General features: G+C 35.2%; 1 protein-coding gene and 2 long non-coding RNA genes across 4 annotated transcripts; 1 reads left to right on the forward strand and 2 right to left on the reverse strand.

Annotated features, from left to right (window-relative positions):
• Positions 1-585: 585 nt before the first annotated feature.
• On the reverse strand, positions 586-8,169 carry LOC113759810 (putative disease resistance protein RGA3). The gene is made up of 9 exons (XM_027302385.1): positions 6,017-8,169; positions 5,839-5,902; positions 4,318-4,452; positions 4,063-4,225; positions 2,823-3,307; positions 1,803-1,931; positions 1,461-1,655; positions 1,209-1,275; positions 586-1,028 (listed from the first exon to the last, which is right to left on the reverse strand). Exon 1 carries the CDS (start codon positions 8,167-8,169, stop codon positions 6,256-6,258), a length of 1,914 nt encoding a protein of 637 aa, XP_027158186.1. The 3' UTR covers positions 586-1,028; positions 1,209-1,275; positions 1,461-1,655; positions 1,803-1,931; positions 2,823-3,307; positions 4,063-4,225; positions 4,318-4,452; positions 5,839-5,902; positions 6,017-6,255.
• A 6,999-nt stretch (positions 8,170-15,168) lies between these two features.
• Positions 15,169-16,348, forward strand: LOC113760473. Its single transcript, XR_003467047.1, has 2 exons — positions 15,169-15,796; positions 16,063-16,348. It is a non-coding gene; the product is annotated as an uncharacterized LOC113760473 (long non-coding RNA).
• Positions 16,349-16,546: 198 nt separating this feature from the next.
• Positions 16,547-19,335, reverse strand: LOC113760472. Of its 2 annotated transcripts, none has more exons than XR_003467046.1 (2): positions 19,139-19,335; positions 16,547-17,154 (listed from the first exon to the last, which is right to left on the reverse strand). It is a non-coding gene; the product is annotated as an uncharacterized LOC113760472 (long non-coding RNA). The 2 variants fall into 2 exon arrangements; XR_003467045.1 differs by having other exon boundaries at positions 16,547-17,427.
• Positions 19,336-20,082: the final 747 nt, after the last annotated feature.

A 20,082-nucleotide genomic window follows, 5' to 3' on the forward strand; every position in this document is an offset into this window, starting at 1 on the left:
TCTTTGTTTCCTATTCACCGAGTGCATGCCTGATCTCTGTAACTCTTGTCATTGCAAACGTGAACATAAAAAATGATGATATTCATCATCATCTATGTATATGGTACTTGACCTCAACAGCTGCTTGAAATTCCATCTTCCTGCTTGTCTTAGCTCAAAGTTTCCATATCAGCATCAGGTCTGTTATTAGCATGTTCCAAGTCCTTTCACTTTGGGATCATCTATGTTACATCTGTTGGGAGCATCAACTTCAATGTTACACAACTCATTATCAAACCGTTGAGCCTCATTGAAAGAAATGTCCTCTCGTCCAATGATTGGAGAACGTGCAATAAAAGCTGTCACTGCAATGGTACACGAGCTTGAAGATGTTCGGGCATGATTATGTTTGTAAGCAGCATGTCATTATTTTGTAAGTGAGAGATCTTGAGCCTAGGATCTCATACTTATAATCCCTCCCACTTCATCACCCAACCCATTTTTCCCCACTTCCAAAGTTGCATATTTTCACTAACGGCCCGTTAGCTGAAGATAAACTTCCAAATAACAGGACTATATACCAGAAACATGGAATTATGCATTCAATCTTATGGCTAACTTGGGAAACAATAGAATTATAAACTTAAATCTTATGGTTATCCAACAAAATTATGGTCCGCAGCATCGCTTAAAATAATTATAGGCGTAGACAAGAATTTTCCGAGGATTCGAGCAAATTTTGACAACCTAGCGTCCAGTTAGAATGTGATCAATCTCAAAGTCGGGAATCCGGTAATGTGCTTGCACCATTCAATGTTGGGGCAGCTACTCATGTTACAGCACCTTCCCTTTAGATGAGAAGATACGCATCCTATTGGTAGGCTTCTGATTGATTGTTAGGAGGGTTACAACTCAAGCTTTTCAGATGTGCCAACTTAGAATCCTTCAACAGATGAAAGCCTCTTGAAAAGACCACGCTATGTTTCCTTAAAAGGGCTGACAAGCCTCGTTAGCAGCATTTGTCGTTTGAATGAAAACAAATTCTGTTACTGCAAGGCCACAACCATTTTGAAAATCATTAGGTCAGGTGCAATATAAGTACATTCCAGAAAATGCAGGGCCTTAAGTATTTCGAAAATCATTAGGTTATGTACAATATAAGTACACTCCAGAAAATGGAAGCTGCAGATCCAGGAAGTATATCCATGATTATGAGAGCAAGGACATACCTTGACTTAAAATCCAACCAGTAGCTTTCCCATGTACATTGGCTTAATCCATAGCTCTGTTCTTCACCTTGTAAACAATGGGAGAAAGCTTAACAATTTCATACAAGTTTAAAATAAACGGCAGTCTATGAAGATCTTTTTGACTCTACGAATTATGAAACTCAATCAAAAGCACAAAGAAATCAGCAGAAGTCATGAAAATCAGATAAATTTCCTTCAATTAGAATATTAAAAACACATAGAGAAGTGTACCTCAGTTACGAGAATCCCTGTAGCCAGCCAGAATCATGTTTCATGCAGGTTCTTGAAGAGCTCAAGGCCTCAAGAAAATCTTATCACTGTCAGCCTCGTGTATACTTCCAATGGACCAACCATTGTGACTGTAGACTCTCAAATTAGACTTAGAATTGCCTATGACCAGAGGAAGAAATGGCATCGGATTTGTAGCTGCACAATGAGAATAAACCAATGTAGAATGGATTACAGTCATGCTGAATTGTAACTTAGCCTTCTCTGTGTGCAATTAAAGTGCAAGAGTCTTCCTTTTGGAAGAGCCCAAATAGATTGCTCCAACTACAAAAGTTCTCTGCTTACTTTTTCTAGTGCAACTGCAGAGGATGACTTGAACTAGGCCAAGTAAAGACCTAAATCTTGGGAGTCATATCCTCATTGCATATTTTCAGATAATATAGCAAATGTTCCTCAAGAAATGCCATGCCTTTTCTGTGCGAAGAGTCTTGTGAGCAAAAAAAAGTGACCTACCATCAGGCCTCAGTCAACAGCATTTTGAATTTCATGTTACGAATTTTATGCAAGCCGTGCTGAGTCCAAAATGCAACAAATACAAGAAAGTACAGCACAAAAACAATCAGCAAAATATGGTTCTTAGAGAATAACAAGATAAATCAATACTAAGCTCTTAAAGGAATGCAATGGTAAATTTTTTCATTGAGAAGTTGGGAAAAAAAAAAGATAAGAGTGCAAGTAACTAGCTAAATTAAGGTCACCTATTTCCAAGTTATTAAAATTGACTTTAGTTCCTTAGGTGGAACCTAGCATCTGACTATTTTAGGTGCACCAAGTCTGCCACGCATCAGATCAAAATCAGGTAACTAACACTAGAAAACCTTTTGAACCTGCAATATGGGCATACTCAAACTTCATATCTTAGGTATCAAACTATCTAAACAATGTATCTGGACTCTAAATCTTGTTAAAATCCCTCTAAGATGATAAGACAGCCTGTTTCAATAGGAATAGTCCTTACATTCTTGAATTTTGTAAGAATTCACTAAATAATTGAAAACAATGAATTTGCGAGAGACTACAAATACTAATCTCGACAAATGATGTTTCTTGATAATTAAATAGCATATTCTTGCTATTTCTTCCCACGGAACAACTTAATGAAGATAATGGGTATCATTTATTTCATCAGGTATGCGTGGTGATTATATATGATGAAGTTACATATCGTCCTTATAGCTGATTTCAAAATTGACCTTTTTATTTGTAGTAACAAGCAGGAATAAATTGAGGTGGTTCATTTTCTTCATTTTCATTTATTTATGCATATCTTTATTTATTTTTCTAATTTCAGCATTTCTAACTCACCAAGTATTTTTCATAACAGGTTCCCCTTACAAGAAATGGACACTCTCTTTCACCAGCAGACAGCCATCCACATGAACTGTACTTACCAACAAGGTTGATCCTTCCTCTCAGAACACTTCCTGGTTCAATGATATGAATCAAGATTTCCATGTATACCCCAGCGTTGAACTCTACCTCTCCTACATTAAATTTTTGACTTTCTCCATAATCCATTAACCTGATTCATTTCTAAAACTCACAATTAGCAATATCTCGTGCTAGGCTGGAGAACTTTATGAGATGAGCAAAGACAGAGTATTTACCATGGCATCTTTTCCATCAACCTTGTAATAGCCTTGAATTAGAGAATTTGCCCCCCATCAGATTGAGCCAACAGCTCATGCACATAACAGCTTTTTGTATACAAGAAAACTTTGAAGGATGTTTTCAGACCATTCATTAGATTTCTAGCACTCAAAAAACTGTATAAGAAAGCAGGGTTGCATCTGAAAATTTACAACATAAAAGAATGTAACCTCCCAATTAACATTGCTCAACAGACACATAATAATTCATTAGAGAATAAGAACTCCACAACTAAGATATTCTGGTTTGCTAACCAGAATATCAAGGACCAGCTACAAATCACTGCATACCCAGTGAAATACAAATAGCAAATTACCTACTATTATGCCAAGTAGCTCTAATTGGACAATATATCAAGCAACTGCTTCAAGGCACTGCTTGATTATTCAATCATCCGACAAGCTTCACTATTTCTTGATATTTGAGGCACTAATAACTGAAAGAGTTGCTAATTATGGTTCCATTCATGTCAGAAAATGATGGATTTGTTGCCCAAGTGGAAGACAAAAGGTGGTGCCTAATGGGGAAAGAGTCTGAAGATGGATTTTCAAAAGAAGAAGTATTCCTGATGCTTGTGAAGATGATTATGCAGAATTTCATATCATTCCTCCTTTAAATTGTATTTGAAGTTGGATAAAGTTTTCCTGAATCATAAATTTTTCATCAGAAAGAGGTGTGTTACCTCATGCATGAGAATCCCCATAGCCAACCCAAATACAAAAGTGGTGCCTTTGGGGGGTGGGGGTCTGAAGATGGGTTTACAAAAGAATAAGTATTCTTGATGCTTGTGAATGCGATTATGCAGAAATTCACATCATTACTCCTTTAAATTGTCCTTGAAAATCAGATAAATTTTTCCTGAATCATAAATTTTCATCAGAAAGAGGAGTACTACCTCATGCATGAGAATCCCCGCAGACAACCCAAATAATCTTCATTGTAGCATGTTGGAGAGCTCTAAGCCTCAAGAAAATCTATTACACCCACAACTTTCTATACTATACCATGTGTGTTTACACATGGTTCATCATGTACTCTAAAACTAAACTTGGCACTGCCTACAACATAGGAAAAGATTCCACTAGATCAGAAGCTGCACAATAATTGAATAGAGCAAAAGAAAAAGAATTACAGGAATGCTGAATTCTACCTAAACTGTCTCTGTATAAAGAAGGAGAAAGAGATCCTTTTGGGAGTGCCCTGATGGATCTATTTGAAGCTAGAAAGCTCTCGCCAAGCAAACAGCCCCTCATTTTTGCAGGTCAAAGAATGTGGAGGCATTTATCTGCATCACCATTTAACAGGAAACCATGATAGCTGAAGACTTTTGATCAAATATATCTGTTGCCGTGTAAATAAAAGATCATAAATTAAAAAAGAAATAAAAATAAAAGCAGACTCAAAAAAAATGATGATTATCAAATACTTTGTCAGACAATGCAAAATAGTGATCTACAACAATTAATCAAAAGCTCCAACAATTAACTGGTCAATGGCCTCGATCTAAGTTCAGAACAATTTAAGGACCAAAGTGTGTTATACTAATCACTTGAAATATTGACCTTTTTTAAGTTCATTACTTTAAAAGGCTAGCAATCTCCCAGTGCTACTACGCTTTGCTCAAAAAAAATGACATTGGATCAAAAGTTTCAAAATCTCATAAGCATAGTGAGTTAAGCTTATTTTATGAAGTGCATTCTTTGACAGGGAAAAAAAGTTCAGTACTTTGAGGAAAAAGCTCTTGGTTTCAGCTAATAGGTGGAATTCCTCAGCTTAATGGAAAACTTTCCATTAATTGTATGACTTGAAAATATTATCACATTGCTCATTAACTACAAATCTTTTACTAGAAAGACACGCTTAAGTATCTATAATTGTATGACTCGCCAAGCTTCTCCATGATCATTTTCATGTAAAACAATCTTAAAGCTTAAATATTATCACTTTGCTACTTTCATCGACAGTTCAGTCATTACAATCTGACAACATGCATACCCTTGGCTGAGTGCATAGATGCTAAAAGAAATGAGAAACTGAAAACCTTTTGCCTTTGAGTACCGCTATTATTTCTCTCAGTCTAGTAATTTGTTTGAGCAAAAGGCAAGGCTTTACCAGTCTGAAACTTTCAGTACTGAGTATAAGTCCAGAACTGAATTAACAATTAACTAAAACAATCGACAATGCAATTAAAAACACAGATTGAGATAACAAGATCAATATAACATATGCACTAAGTGCTCAAGCAAAAGTAGAATTTGATAAAAAATGCATGGTGGATATGCTGAAAAACTAGCCTAATTCGCGGCTCTGAATTGGGAAAGTTTACACCACCCACTAAGAACTACAAAATTTTGAAATTTGCATTGGTAATAATGTGCAGCTTGTTACCTTTCTCATCATATAACATAAATTTTGATAGCAGAAAATTTTTTTGTGGATAACCATGTAAGATAGGACAATTATGTTTTGCGACCATATTGCAATAAATTCCAGCTATGGTCTCACAAAATTTATCTGGAAAACCAAGTTTCAAACATTGTTAATTCTTGAACATGTTGGAAGATACAAATATTGGAGGAAGTAAAAATGGTAGTAAACCACAACTGAATATCTGGAAAGTGGAAGCTCTGGGGAAAATGAAAATACATACATACATAAACGGAGAGGTTACCTGGAGAGCAGAAATTGAGGACCAAGAAAAGATGGTTTGCAACAGTTATTCAGCAAAAGTTAGGCTGCACCATTGAGATGCAATTAATAAACTTTATCAATACATTACTGCTATCATTCGATGGATAGAAGAAGCAAAAATTAATAGAAAAAAATGTGTTAGTAGCACAGAGGATTACCGAGTAGCTTCAATTAATAAACTTCAGATGGAGATTAGCCTCTGATTTGCAGCCCATCAATGTAAATTTCAGGAATTTGGGAGATCTTGGACCACTCAGAATTGTTTGGAAAAAGGGCAATGTTTGGAGAGAATGCAGTTGTCCGATTTCAAGAGGCATTAGATCACTTGATTCATCCTTAGAGAAAATATCAAAGTGCCTCAAATTCACCAAATGCTTGAAATTGTTTGGAAACTTTGTCAATGATTCACAATCACGAACTCTTGCAGGTTGTAAAGTTTACAAAGAGAGTCCAGCAAAGTTTCTATTGGAGTATTTGACGAATCGAGGTACCGTAAAGGAGACAACTTGCCAATTGATTTAGGAAGCTCCTTGGCATGTGATGAAGTTAAATTTAGCAATCGCAAGCAAGTCAAAAATGAGATCAAACCATCATTATTTGATTTGTTCTCCAATAAAAATAATGTTGTTGTGTAGCTGAAACTCTCATTCAATAGAAATGATATTTCTTCCCCACCACTTCTCCCCATTGCAAGATACCTAATGGGAAAAGTCTTCTCCGGGTAATCAACTCCTGCTGACTCTTTCAAACTTATTGTTCTAAATTTGGAAATGAATTGCACCATATCATGCACAAGATCATGCATTTTGCAATTCAAAACATTCCCATAATCATCTTTTTCTGCATCTTGAAACAAGTTACTATCCAGCAAAATCGTAAAATACATGTTACCAACTTCCTCCATACGCATATTGTTTCTTTGATTTGAATGAAGAAATCCTTCTGCCATCCAAAGTCGGATTAGTTGACTCCTTTCCATTTGAAAATCCTTGGAAAAAATTGTACAATATGCAAAACACTTTTTCAGAGATGGATATGGAAGGCGATCAAAGCTCAACTTCAAAATTTTAGCAACATCACTATTTTCATCTCCACCTAAACTTTGAAGCCCAATCTCTAAGTTCTGCCATTCATCTATTCCCTCGTTAAGCAGCATGCCACCAAGAACACATGCAGCCCATGGTAAGCCTCGGCATCTTTGCGCAATCTTGAACCCTATATCTTGCAGCTCATTCAACAGTTCCCAAGCTCCAAATGCAATTTCTCTGAGAATGAGCCAACATTTATCATCTAATAATTGTTTCAAGGCACAAGGAGGAGAAGAAATTCTTGTGATGTTTGCCACTGGTTGCTTACGAGTCAGAAGAATCCAACTCCCCATGGATGGGCTAGTACCTTTTAGTGCACCAAGAAACTCATTCCACAGTGTGGGCTTCTCATTCCACACACCATCTAGGACTAGTAGAAACTTTTTCCCATCCAATAACTTCTTAAGTTGCTTCAACTTAGCTTCCCTACCCTCAACTCCAGGCTTTTGGACTTGCCATGATTCTAGAATCAAATCGAAAAGCCTATTGACATTGAAATCATCTGACACACAAACCCATATTGTTTTATCAAAATGTATGTCAATTTTTAGTTCATTGAAAACTTTTCGAGCCAAGGTGGTCTTCCCTATCCCGCCCATTCCTACTATAGGAAGAACTGAGAGACTTTCATTGTTACTCGTGGCAGTCAATTGTGTTACTATTGCTGAGACATCATCACCTCTACCAATGAAACTCGTATCAATGGTAACAGAGTCAATCTCTCTGTTCTTCACAAATCCTTCTCCACTAGGAGGAGAAAGAGCAGGAACATCTCTAGCTCCAATCTGTGACTGGAGGCTAAAGTCGATTGCTTCTTCATTGATTCTATTCAAGTCCATATTGATTTGCTGAATTTTGTTGGCCATTAAATTGCAACGAAATGCAATTGGACTGGAGAGTGAGAAGAAGAAGAAGCATACCTTCTTGTTCATTTGGTTTTGGATCTCAACTCTGCGTCGAATCATTTCATAGTTGATGTCATCCAACAGATTACCAGCATCGAAAGCCACAGCTTCAAGCTTCTCCAACCAGCGCTTCATGAACTCTTGAGTCACCTGTTTTTCCTCTGCATCATGAAGGACAGGCTGGATCAAAGTCAACCCATACTTCAGTTTCTCCAAATCGTTCTTGAAGCCAACAAACAGGCCAATTTGTTCTGAAGCCGAGTTTATTGCCTTCTCCACTAGAACTTGTACAGAGGAACCAAGCAGTGCATCCGCCATCAGGTCTATATTTGAGAGCAAGAGAGAATTTGATATTTCTGAGATTGGGGAACCCAATTTGCAGCTTTTAAGGTGAGAAAGAGTTGAAAATATGTACAGTAGCTGAGACCAAAAGTCAACGAGTTGGTGGTGTCTTACTGACTTTTGTTTTTTAGCCATTTTATATTCGTACTCCAGGCTTTTGAATAGTTAAATGAGTGAACTAAAGAATTATTACGTTAGGCCTATTGATGATAGCCTACCAAAGGCAAATTGGAAATAAAATAAGGGTTAACTACATTCTCAAAATAATCTTTTATTTAGTATAAACATGTTCTAAGCTCAGGCAGTTCATCGTTGATTTTTCTTTTCTTTTCCTTCTTTCTTTCTTTCTTTCTTTTTTTAAATATAGTTAACATGTTTCAAATTCGAGACGTCTCACTGATGCTTTCTCCTTCTGTACCACTCAATCCATCCCCCTTTTTCCACCGATGGTTGCTATAGACTTTATAAATCTTATTAAGACAACATCTTTTTCTTGGCATAGGCTATATTACAGATGGAAGTTAATGATTGAACTAAAGAATTATTTAGTACATTTAGGTCTATACTTGATGGGCGGCAAATTGTAAACAAAACAAGGGTTAATTACTATTTTCAAAACAAAATGAGGGTAAATTACTATTTTCAAAACAATGTCATTTTCAACCATAAGAAATATCAATTTGTAACATTGAACTTTAGTCTCTAGCATTCAGTGGCGAAGCCAAGAATCACTTTCAATGGGATAAAGACAGCGTATAATATGTTTATAATTTTTCAGCTAAAAATAAAACATAACAATAATATTCACATAATAATTAAAAATAATATGACATACTAGAATATACTAATAAAACAATCATTTCCTTCAAAAAAAAATACGTGATTTTTATAATTACTTGAGACAGATTTTCAAAACTTTGTGTTTTATAACCTTTTTATTCACAACTCCACGAGAAAGTGAAAAAGGTGAAGGAGGTGAATAGAGAAGATAGAAAAAGAGTTGATGAAAGATAGATAATATTTGTCTTTTTTTATGTGGTGAAAGGAGATCAGGAGACAAAATCAACACAACTAGCGAATTAAGATTTTGTTGCTTTTCTTTTTCAATACTTTAGTTCTTGTGACAGCATATCAGTTTCAAAGGGAAAAAACAAACACACACACACACAAACATATACACACTGACGTGTGGCATGTTTATTCTAAACTAGTTTTCGTGGATGCCCAGATTTTTTCTTGAGGATGTACCAAAGCTGGCTAGATATTGGTCCATAACTGTTCGATATCAAACAATCAACAATTTACAAATCTTATGCTTCAACAACATATATATATATAAGCAATAAAATGTACAGCTAACATCAGGGAAAGAGAGACATAAACTATAAATTACATGGCAGGAATTCATACATACATAGTTTGTAGTAGAAAACAACCAAGCCATGAATTAAAACTGATAATGTAGTTTGAAAAGCCTATGAATCAGGATTGCTCTCAAACTTTCATTTATCTCAAATTCGAAATACATGTGATCTCCAAGTCTGCTAGAAAAATAATAACAGTCATCTATTAGAAACTGAAAGCCAAAAAAAAAAAAGCAAGAGAGTTTTTTATGGACAAAATCTATACAAAGAGGATCAGGGTCATGCTTGTTTTTTCCTTTCTTAAATTCTTCAAGATCCAACTGGTTGCTATTAGGCTTCACAAAAATCTTCTTTTCAGTTGGCTTCTCAGCTTTACAACCCTGTCGCTAGACTTCATTAGCAATATTGGCTCCTCCTTCCAAATTCATTGCATACATTTTTCAAATGGGATACAAATTATTGAACTGAAACTCAGGGAAACTCAAATACATAGAAATTAATCGATTGACTCCAAAGAAATCTTTTTTCTTCTTTTTGTACAAGTTATTGCAAAGAACTAAGTACATTGCGAAGACAACTGAAGTATATGATAAAAGAAAATTATAGTAAGCTTTATATGCATGCACTAATCAAATTGTACCTTCCTAATTCCTCATCTACCCTAGGGCCTAGGCCGTGTGAATTCATCTTTTTCTTTTGTGTGAGACATGTTTTTCAAAGACAATAATACTGATGTTTTTCTCATGCTCACTTATTTTTCATGACGTTATCAGTGAAGCACTTATAGTTGTACTATTCCTTTCTCGAGGTTTAACTTCTTTTACGTAATTTTCGTCTTTGCAGAAATTGCATGCTTTAAGTTGCCCGTAAATGCTAGAAGAATTCTTCAGCATATGATATTCTTAATAGACCTGGGGCTTATCTTAACCAATTGGAAATTCTAAGCAATCAGGTTGACCATTTATTGGACTATTTCAAAGACAGTGCAGATAATTCACTGAAAGGAAAGTTTGGTTATACCTCAGTAATAAGATAGGTGATTTTATACATTTACCAAGTCCTAACCTAAGCATTTGACCTTGACCATATATAACTTTTTTTTTTTTTTTTTTTTTGTCGACACAGGGGTGTCCGGGTCAATCCTTACGGGGCCTGACCTTGACCATGTATAACTTGGTATGTCCATTAACATCTTTGTTTATGTAATTTGATAACTTAGACTAGACTTGGCAATTATGCCCAAAATCCAACAACCCACCCAACTCACCCACTAATTTGAGAGGTTGGGTTGGGTAAGTTGGATATTGGGTCAATTTTGGGTTGGATAATAAAAACCCACATATATTTTGGGTGGTTTGAGTATTTATGTTGGGCACTCATTACCCAACTTATGCTAATTGAATCAAGTGAATAGTCAACACAATCTTAAAAGGGTGAATAGTTACTCAAAAGCATCAACTATAGACTTTTTTTTATTATTTTTTGCTATAAACATCTTTTGTGATTATAACATAATTTGCCAAGCAAGTTAAAATTTTTTTACTTGGCCTATTTTTAATTCCTTGGTTACATACTTAATAGGGTATTACCCTAGATATGGAAAATGCCAGATGTGTTAGAATAATTGCCAGATTCATCGTGACTATGTGAGTTCGAATGTGACTTTTTTTCATTTATATTATCGTGATCAAAATGTGCAGTATGAAGAATTTGAACATTATTAAATTCGAAATTAATTTTGAGACGTTAATGTCAACTTACAACTACTCGTGTTCTCGGTGCTTAATAACTACCACATAACTCGTTCATGCTAAAAGATTTTTGTTTTTATAAACCGTATTCTCAATATGTAAAAACTACATAAATCCAAAATTACCATACTTTTTTTGTGAAAATTAGGAATGGCAATGGGGGGCACCCGCCCCGCAGGGGGCTAATGGGGAGGGGGTTGGGGCGGGGATGGGGGGAATTTTTTTCCCTCCGCTTAGAAACGGGGCGGGGGGCGGGGGAGTGTACCCCCGCCCCGCCACTCGCTTTAAAAAAATAAATATATAAAATATATATGTATATAATTATATATATAATATATAATTTAATTAGTTACAAACTTATGATAATGATATTATTAGTTATATGTATTATATAATGTCTATTAGTATATATAATATAATTGATATTATTAATTACACTAATAAGTAACTATGTGTACTAATACAAATTATTAATCGGTTATACTAAATTTACTAATACATTTATACTAAATCCCTAATTACACTTAATACAATAACATTTTTTTCTTAAAAAAAAGCACAAGCACAATAATGAATTAGTGATTGTATTTGTGCCAAAAGTGAAAACTTGACTACTTTAGTTATATTTATTTTATCATGTTAGATTGTATTCAAATAATTTTTATTTGATTGTTTTTATAAGTTTCAATTGTAAAATTATAATAAATAATAATTTGATGATGTGTTGATATTTTAGTACTTGATTATTTGCTAAAATTTAACTATAATAAAATTATATAACAATTTTTTATTAGCCCCGCGGGGGCATCCGTGGGGGAAGCGGGGCGGGGCAGGGGGAGCGGGGAACGGGGGATGGGGCGGGGCCGAGGGGAGTTTGTAGGCAGCGGGACGGGGGATGGGGAAGGGATCCCCCGCCTCGTTGCCATCCCTAGTGAAAATATTAGCGTAAAATCTTTTTTTCGGCGGTTTGGATATTTGTGTTGGGCATCCACTTAAAATTTTTCTTTTGTATGTGAAAATATACTTGAGAGAGTTTATGTATCAAAATCTATTAATTAATATATTTGATCATATTTGGATTATAGGTTTGAAATGACTCAATATGACCCAATCCAAAATTAACCCAATTTAAAGTTGGACGGGTTGGGTATAACCCATTTAAACAAAAACCCAATATTAACCCGCCCAATTGCCAGGTAAACAAATGAACCTTGCATACGATGCCTGCTGCTCTTAAATTGTCAATTGAATCGACAGATTGTCACACTAAGCATGGAAGACTAAAAAAAAGTTCTTCATAAACATCAACATAAATTATTTTAACTTAGACAGCAAGTATCCTTCAAAGGACCCTTGTGCATGCTGCACGAATTTCGCATCTCTAATGCTGAGGAGCACAGGGAAGAAAAAGTCCCTGCTTCCCATACAGTTTTAGTATTCCACACAAGTAAATCTATATTTCACTCCCTGGAAATGTTTTTATTTCTTTAGGCCTCTGCTTACAAATATGACAATAGGTTTTCATGAATGTAAATTAGTTAAGGAAACGGTGCTTCTTCTGAAGTAAGGTTCCCAAACGAAAATGACATACGCACAAGAGTTCACAATTTAATCTGCTTCAACCAAATTAAAGATTGGGCATGGGTATGACCGCCAAAAAAACAAGTTCCCTATGACTATATCAATTCCATAATAGAACTGTGCAATGGCCCAATGAAGGCAAAAATTCATGTAAAGACCACAAATCAGAGCATGCACCATATAAATAGATAAACATCTGAAACTCAAACCACTGGAATAAAACAGGAGATCGTATTACCCTTTGCCAACTTGGAAACCCGAAATTAAAACATCAACATCACCAAAAAAAGGCAAGTAAGAAAGTAGAATTTAAAAAATAAAAAAAAAGAATGAAATATGAAATTTGAACAAACTATGATAGTATCAAATGCAAAAGACGATAGATACACTGTGAGGAAAATGGGAAGATTATTGCCTTTGCTGCCATTAATGCCTGAGTTCCAAAACCTCCCTACTAATGCCCTACCCAAATCCAGGGACTAAACCAAAAAAAAATTATTAGGAGCTACAGTTCAGATCAATCAATAAACTGAAAGCACAAAATAAGCGTGTTTTAAATTTGAAAGTTTATGTGATCATAAAATTCTGTAATAGAACAAATCGAAAATACTATAATATATTTCTCTAAGATGGAAGCTGATTAGAGGCATATTTTACACACATAGGTCATAATCTCCAAGCAATCTGATTTTAATTGTCACCTATGAGTAGCGCAACAGATGAATAAAGTGAAATCTCATTTGATACATATATATAAGTTTGGACAGTAAATCACTATGTTGATGGCTTCAAAGATTCTAGATTGGATATACAGAAAAAGAAAAGATATGATTTCACCTATTATCTGGAAAAAAAAAGGGATAGAGATAAAGTTACTAAGTATCATCCTCTTAGATTTATTGGACTCTGGGCAAACCATTCCTCACTTAGTCTCAAATGACAGGAGCAAAATCCTGGTACACCTTCAAAATTTCTCAATAAACAACCCATTGAATTAAAAATGGAGAAGGAAAACTGCATCAAAAGATGAAACGAATCTCACCACAACACACTACTCCAACCAATATACATGCCACAGTAGGGAGAAGGTAGCAAAAGTCAAGCACGAAAGTTACCTTCCCAAAAGACAAGCCTAAACATTCATGTGTATCTCACGCCATAGGTAATGAACAGAAACCTGTAGCCTGACTTTTCTATCTCAATTACAATCATCAATTATGGAAGAAAAGTTGACATGAGCAGAACTAACAGTTACTCTAAATATAATGATCATATGGTCTGCATAACTCTAATGAATTGGATATGCAAATTCCCGTTCAGAGGTTAAAAAAAAAATGCAAACACCTATCTGTGCCAAATGTACATGAACATTTCTGACTGTCTTTTTCTATGATTAAGATTTTTTTTATCTCCCAAATCTCCACCTACTTTTGCTGTATTTGTCTCTCTCCAGCAATCCAAAGAAATAATGTACAGCCAACCACCATAAGAAATGTTGATCAACTCTAGTACTAATCAAAGTATATCAATCATTCTAGCAAAGAAAACCAACTACCTTGTTTTTAGCCAGTCTTTGTAGATCTGGAATAAAAAGATGTAAGAAAAAAAATCAAAATACGTACAACAACTACATGTGCTAGCAAAACCAAAAGCACAATAGGACACCCCCTGAAAGCAAATGTTGCCTGCTTTTGGCTCTCCGACAGCATAGCCCTAATTATCCCCTCTTTCTTTTTCTCTCCACAATAATAGATCAAAACTACATTTTGATTCATTCCAAAAATCATTAAATCAAGAACCAGCCAAAAAAAAAATGGCTCAAGAAATCATCAACTAATGAGCTAGTTCCTCTTATTGCACCACCCCACTTGAAGATTTTCCCTTTCTTCACTATTTGTGCAATGTAAAGGTAGTTTCAAGGCAGATGAAAATTGATGTGTGTTTGTATATGTTTTCTTGAAACGTTTTTTTTTCAAATATTTTAAGCAGGAAAGGGGTGAAATATAAGAAGCAGGAAGGAGGAATGAGGGAAATGAATTTAAGACTCCTAATTCTTGGGTTCTCAATCAAAACAATTAGACTAATGGTTCCCGGCAAAACTGATATGTATATGGTTGTCCTTAAAAGTTCAGATACTTCAATGCTAATTAGAAGGACAAGAAAATGACTCACAAGAAGGTTATCCACAATACTGCTAGCGTGGACAGCAAATATTTGATACCAAAGAAAGGAAAGCAAAATAATTTCAAGGGTACATCTGAGATGCACTGCATTTTCGATGTACAAGGATAAAAGTATCAAAGTGCAAACGGCAGTATGCACAAATTAACCAGCATAAGTTGAATGCTTTCCGCATACATCATTAAGAATCAGAGATGAATCTGTTTCCGGCACAATTTAGAGAAACATATTGCTTAAATAGGATAAATCCACTTCAGAGAACCACAAGGTTGCTGTAAACTTTAATTTTTTTGACCTCTTGTTTTCATGACAAAAGTAAGCTGATACCAAGATGAACTTCAAAGTCTCCAATTCAAGAAGTGGTTACTACTGTTCCATCAATATTCATCTTAATCAAGCTTTCATAATAACAAACCAGTTCTATGTTAAGCTCCAACTTTCTTGTATACGGACTATTATGCGAGCTCCATCAATTCATGCAGCCTCATCTAACACGTACTTCTATTCTGCAGACAGTAACTTGCTGACATGATGCAATGTCCTTCCCCTACACACCTCTACTCAAAGCCACAGATTGAAGCAAATATAAGGAAGGAAAGACACATACACGTATTGAAGCAAATGTTATCTTAGGACGGGTGCACAGGAACTTAAGATTTAATTTGCCCTTTTTTTCCCCTCTTGCAGAGTCACATGACTGATATGTTAGACAAGGACTAGCCATAGGTTGAAGACATAACAAAGTTTTTGTCTCCTAATTTTCAAAAAGGTAAGTATAACACTTAAAGTAAAAATTGAGTTAACAGATATTTAAATAGAACGTGATAGTAGGATCAAAACAGATTAATCCAAGCTCCAGAAGAAAAGAAAAAAAGTAATAAATTTAGCTTAGATTCTCTTTCTTCTTATGTTTCTTTCCAAAAAAGTAATGGTGGTTATGCACATTCCAAGAGCAAATAAAATGCACCTTTAGGAAACCTTCTTAGGGTCAGGTGAAGAATGATAGACCCTTCAAATGCCAGGGTTGACTCAAGCTTTCAGAAAACTCAATCTGTCACAAAACGTCAAAGAGCATCTCCTCTATGATGACTAAACAATAAGGTTTAGGAGTAGCTGGACAAGAAAAACCTTGTCAGAACTATCCAGTTTAAATTTACATATTTAGCCTATCAATGCAGCAACCAGAGAAAGGAGAGGAAACAAGTCATTCACATCCAATATGCTGAAATGGCAACATCTTGTTGAAGGGCATATCCCGCACCAAAGTTTGAGAATATTCTAGGCAAAAGAATCCAACGGCAGCAGGGAAATCACAAAAAACATCAACCTGACATATAATTGAGAATAATAGGGCAGTAGCCAAATGAATGACATAATCATGAAATAATTCTGTCAAACGTTGAAACTGCAAGTAATATGATATCTAAGAACTCTGCCAAGTACAAATTAAAAAGCAATCTCTATGCAACTAGCCTCTAATGAAGCAAGACTGCCATGCAAAGTTCAAAGCTTGTACAATCATGTCATAAACAACACCAAATGAACAATGTTTGTTGAAAAGCACAAAAGAAGAGTTCGTATAGAAAGTTCAAACATAAAGGACCAACAAAATTCCTCATTGCCAAAACAATGATAGCAAGATACTTTATTCACATAGATTGTATCCTTTAATGAATAACCAGCACAGCAGAACATATTTGTGCACCCAACTTCAAATGCATTTAACATCGAGAAATTAAACCTTGATTCTGCCTTAATTACATCACCCATGGGAAAAGCTCAACGGCCACGATCATTGAAGCCATCTCAAGCAAATTCAATCACACATGTAGATGACTTTCTGGGGAAGATTGATATCCTCTTAAGCGGAACTTTTCCTTGATGTCATCCGGAGGTAGACCAGAATGTAGCTTTATTCTTTTGAGGGCTCTTCCATGATTCAGAAGATACCTTGCTGTTGAAAGCTCATCTTTGAGGCCAGTAAAATTTTGAATAAAAATTTCTCTGAGACTTGACAGCAACCAACTGGGAACTTGCTTAGGAACCCTCCAGCATCCACTATGTGTTTCTCAACATTCCTAAAGCTAATTACAACAAAAACAACTATTCAATACACTCTCCACTAAAAATACAATCAAAGTCTTAACAGAATTACTCCTTTTACATTCTATGATTCTCTTTCACTCTCGACATAAGAGGGCCATAAGCTGACATGAAAAAGTTCGAAAAAAATGTAAGTTAGTGGAGCTCTCAAGCAAATCTGGCAGAAATTTCCACCCACAGCATCCAGCTGGTACCATCAATGAGGTTAATCTCTCAAACTTTGTTGACAAAGGGTAAGTCGCTCCGTTAAGAGACTACAGAAAAACCATTCAACTTGTCATGGATTTGAGCTCTGATATGCAACTAAGTACTAAAGCATACAAGACAATTGTTCAATTTCCTTACTTAAATTCTTTGTGCACCATATGGTATTATAACTACTTATAGGCTCAATGAGAATTAGAACTAGTAGCTTCACCTTACTGGCTTCAAATGAAACTGTCAGAATCTTCATATGATGAAGTGCTTGAAGTAGTTTAACAGCTCAATTGCAGTTAGGGAGAGTGAAGAATAAAACAACATCAACATATGCTTCTACTACGGGAGGTAAGGCTTCCAACTATGAAGTCTGTAGTCACTAAATCTTCCAGATACAGGTACTCATGGGCAGGGGCATTTATGTCGAGCTTATAGTGGAAATCAGGATTTTATACACAATCCGCATGAAATCGTAGTTATAGTCTTTCTAGAACAGGAGATAATATTGCAATAATAACCACATCAGGACAAACATCTCTTTTGATATGTAAGGATTTTAATACTGCACAGCCAGCTATAAGCTTCTGAACAGAATCATTGGATTCAAATTCAACTAAATTAAGGTTCAGGGTAACAAGCCTAGGAAGACAGACGAAGTTTGGAACTTTGATGACAATATGATTGGATAATTCAAGAAGTTCCAGTGTTTCCCAAGTATAGAGGCTCCTAGGCAATTTATACCATACATCAGGACAATAAAGAGAGACATCAAGCACTTGAACATTACAAGCAATTGCAGGGGTGACCCATCTATTCATGTTGAAGATATCACAGTCAAATTCCCACTTCAGACAGAACTTATGTAGTGATTGCACATCACTGAGAAGCAAAACCCTGTCAACAAACTTCACAACTTTCATCTTTTTAATGAAGCATTCACTATGGCTACAATACACACTGAAACCTTCAAAATGAGAACTAGGGACTTTCAGTCCACAGAAACTTCCATCATCTTGATAAAATGCTGGTTGCCACAACTTTTTTTGGTGGAAGAAAAGACAGAATGGAACAGAGTATCGAGTTCAGCAAATTACTAATCCTATCATCCGAATTCACCAATTTACCAAAGGCTTTCTTATGCTTGTAGCTTGATCTTTTACCAGCAGATCGAGTTCAATATCCATTTGACCTAGTCATTCCACCTAAGTAAACACTTTTCCCCCTCTCAAAATCTAAACACTGTAACAGCAATAGAAAAATTTTCATTATTGGAACTTGTATGCCAATATCCATAAGCAAGCTCTCTTGATAAATTCAAGGGAAAACATTGATATAAGAAATCCCAGAACAAAAGAAAAAGATTTTGCATGTCATCTTTTGAAACAGAAAACAATAACCCTGCATCATTTGAGGAATAGGCACAACTTCAATTAGTGGGCACGAGTTTTATCACAATAATCAAGATAACCATTTGAGCCATCTAATCAAAGCTAACTGTTAAGGATATTAATTTCAGAAAAGCGTATCAAACAGATAAGGGCTTCCTTAGGTTAATGTTAAGGATATACATTACTACCGCAATTGAGTACTCTGCATAACAAATTCCCTAAATAACATGCATGAAACAATCAAAAAAAAAAAAAAACAATCACAAAGAGTCGTCGGATCACCTAGAAAACCCAGAAAAGAAACATTAAACAAAATATACTAGAGGAGAAACGAGAAGAAACCATTAATTGGGGGAAGGACAAAGGAGAGAAATATCACCTAATCCATCTCGCAAACACCTTTCACCCATTATTGATGCAGAAGAATCCAAATAAGGTGAGCTCTCTATAAATGAAAACCCTAGGTCATAGATGTTCTTTGAAGTTGTGATGGTTAAGTTTGAACTCGAAATGAAGAATTCTGAGCTAGAGGAAGCATCTATCGACTCTAGTGAGGTAGCCTCCGCACCTGACAGAGATTTTAAAATGAAAACAAAAGAGTGGAAAAATCTAATAAATTTCATGATCCGTTTGAATTAACTATTTTTGGGTTATTTTTTAAAAAATTTACTCTATCGGTCATTAAAAAACAGAGGATGTCATTTGGGGTGTTGTATATGAAAAACTCAGTTTAAAAAAAAAAAAAAAAAACCTATGCTTGGATTTCGCTGTATTTGAAAAGAGAAAAATGTAATTTTGGTACCCAAACTTTGACACATGAGCCGTTTTAGTCCACAAACTTTGGGTTAAAACAAATCTAGTATCCAAACTTTCAACTTTTGAGCACATTTAGTACCCTTGACGATTTTTTCTCAAATTGTTATTGGAAAGAGTCACGTGATAGTCACATGTCCGGCCATTTTTGTATAAAAAAAAAGCCAAAAAATGTCAAATGCTATTCTGATACTAAATACTAAGTTTGAGGACTAATAATTTAAAAAAAAAAACTTAAGGACTAAATTACTTCACATGAGTCATTTAAAAATAAAAGAACAAGAAAACGATTGTTTGAAAATCACTAGAATCTACCAAGTTTTCTCAAATTTTTGGAGCCCAACTTGAATTTTTGTTGAAGTTCGGTTCTTAAGTTTTCTTTTGGGGAGCGGAGAGAGAGAGAGAGAGAGAGAGAGAGACGGAACACAAATATCATTTTCTTGTTCTTTTATTTTTTTAAATGACTCATGTGATGTTATTTAGTCCTTAGGTTTTTTTATTACATTATTA

The sequence above is a fragment of the Coffea eugenioides genome, chromosome 2 (genome assembly GCF_003713205.1).
Source record: "Coffea eugenioides isolate CCC68of chromosome 2, Ceug_1.0, whole genome shotgun sequence".
Taxonomy (NCBI): domain Eukaryota; kingdom Viridiplantae; phylum Streptophyta; class Magnoliopsida; order Gentianales; family Rubiaceae; genus Coffea; species Coffea eugenioides.

Bases quoted from the DNA above. Each gene is read 5' to 3' on its own strand.
- LOC113759810 (XM_027302385.1), bottom strand. From the start codon at position 8,169: ATGGCGGATGCACTGCTTGGTTCCTCTGTACAAGTTCTAGTGGAGAAG.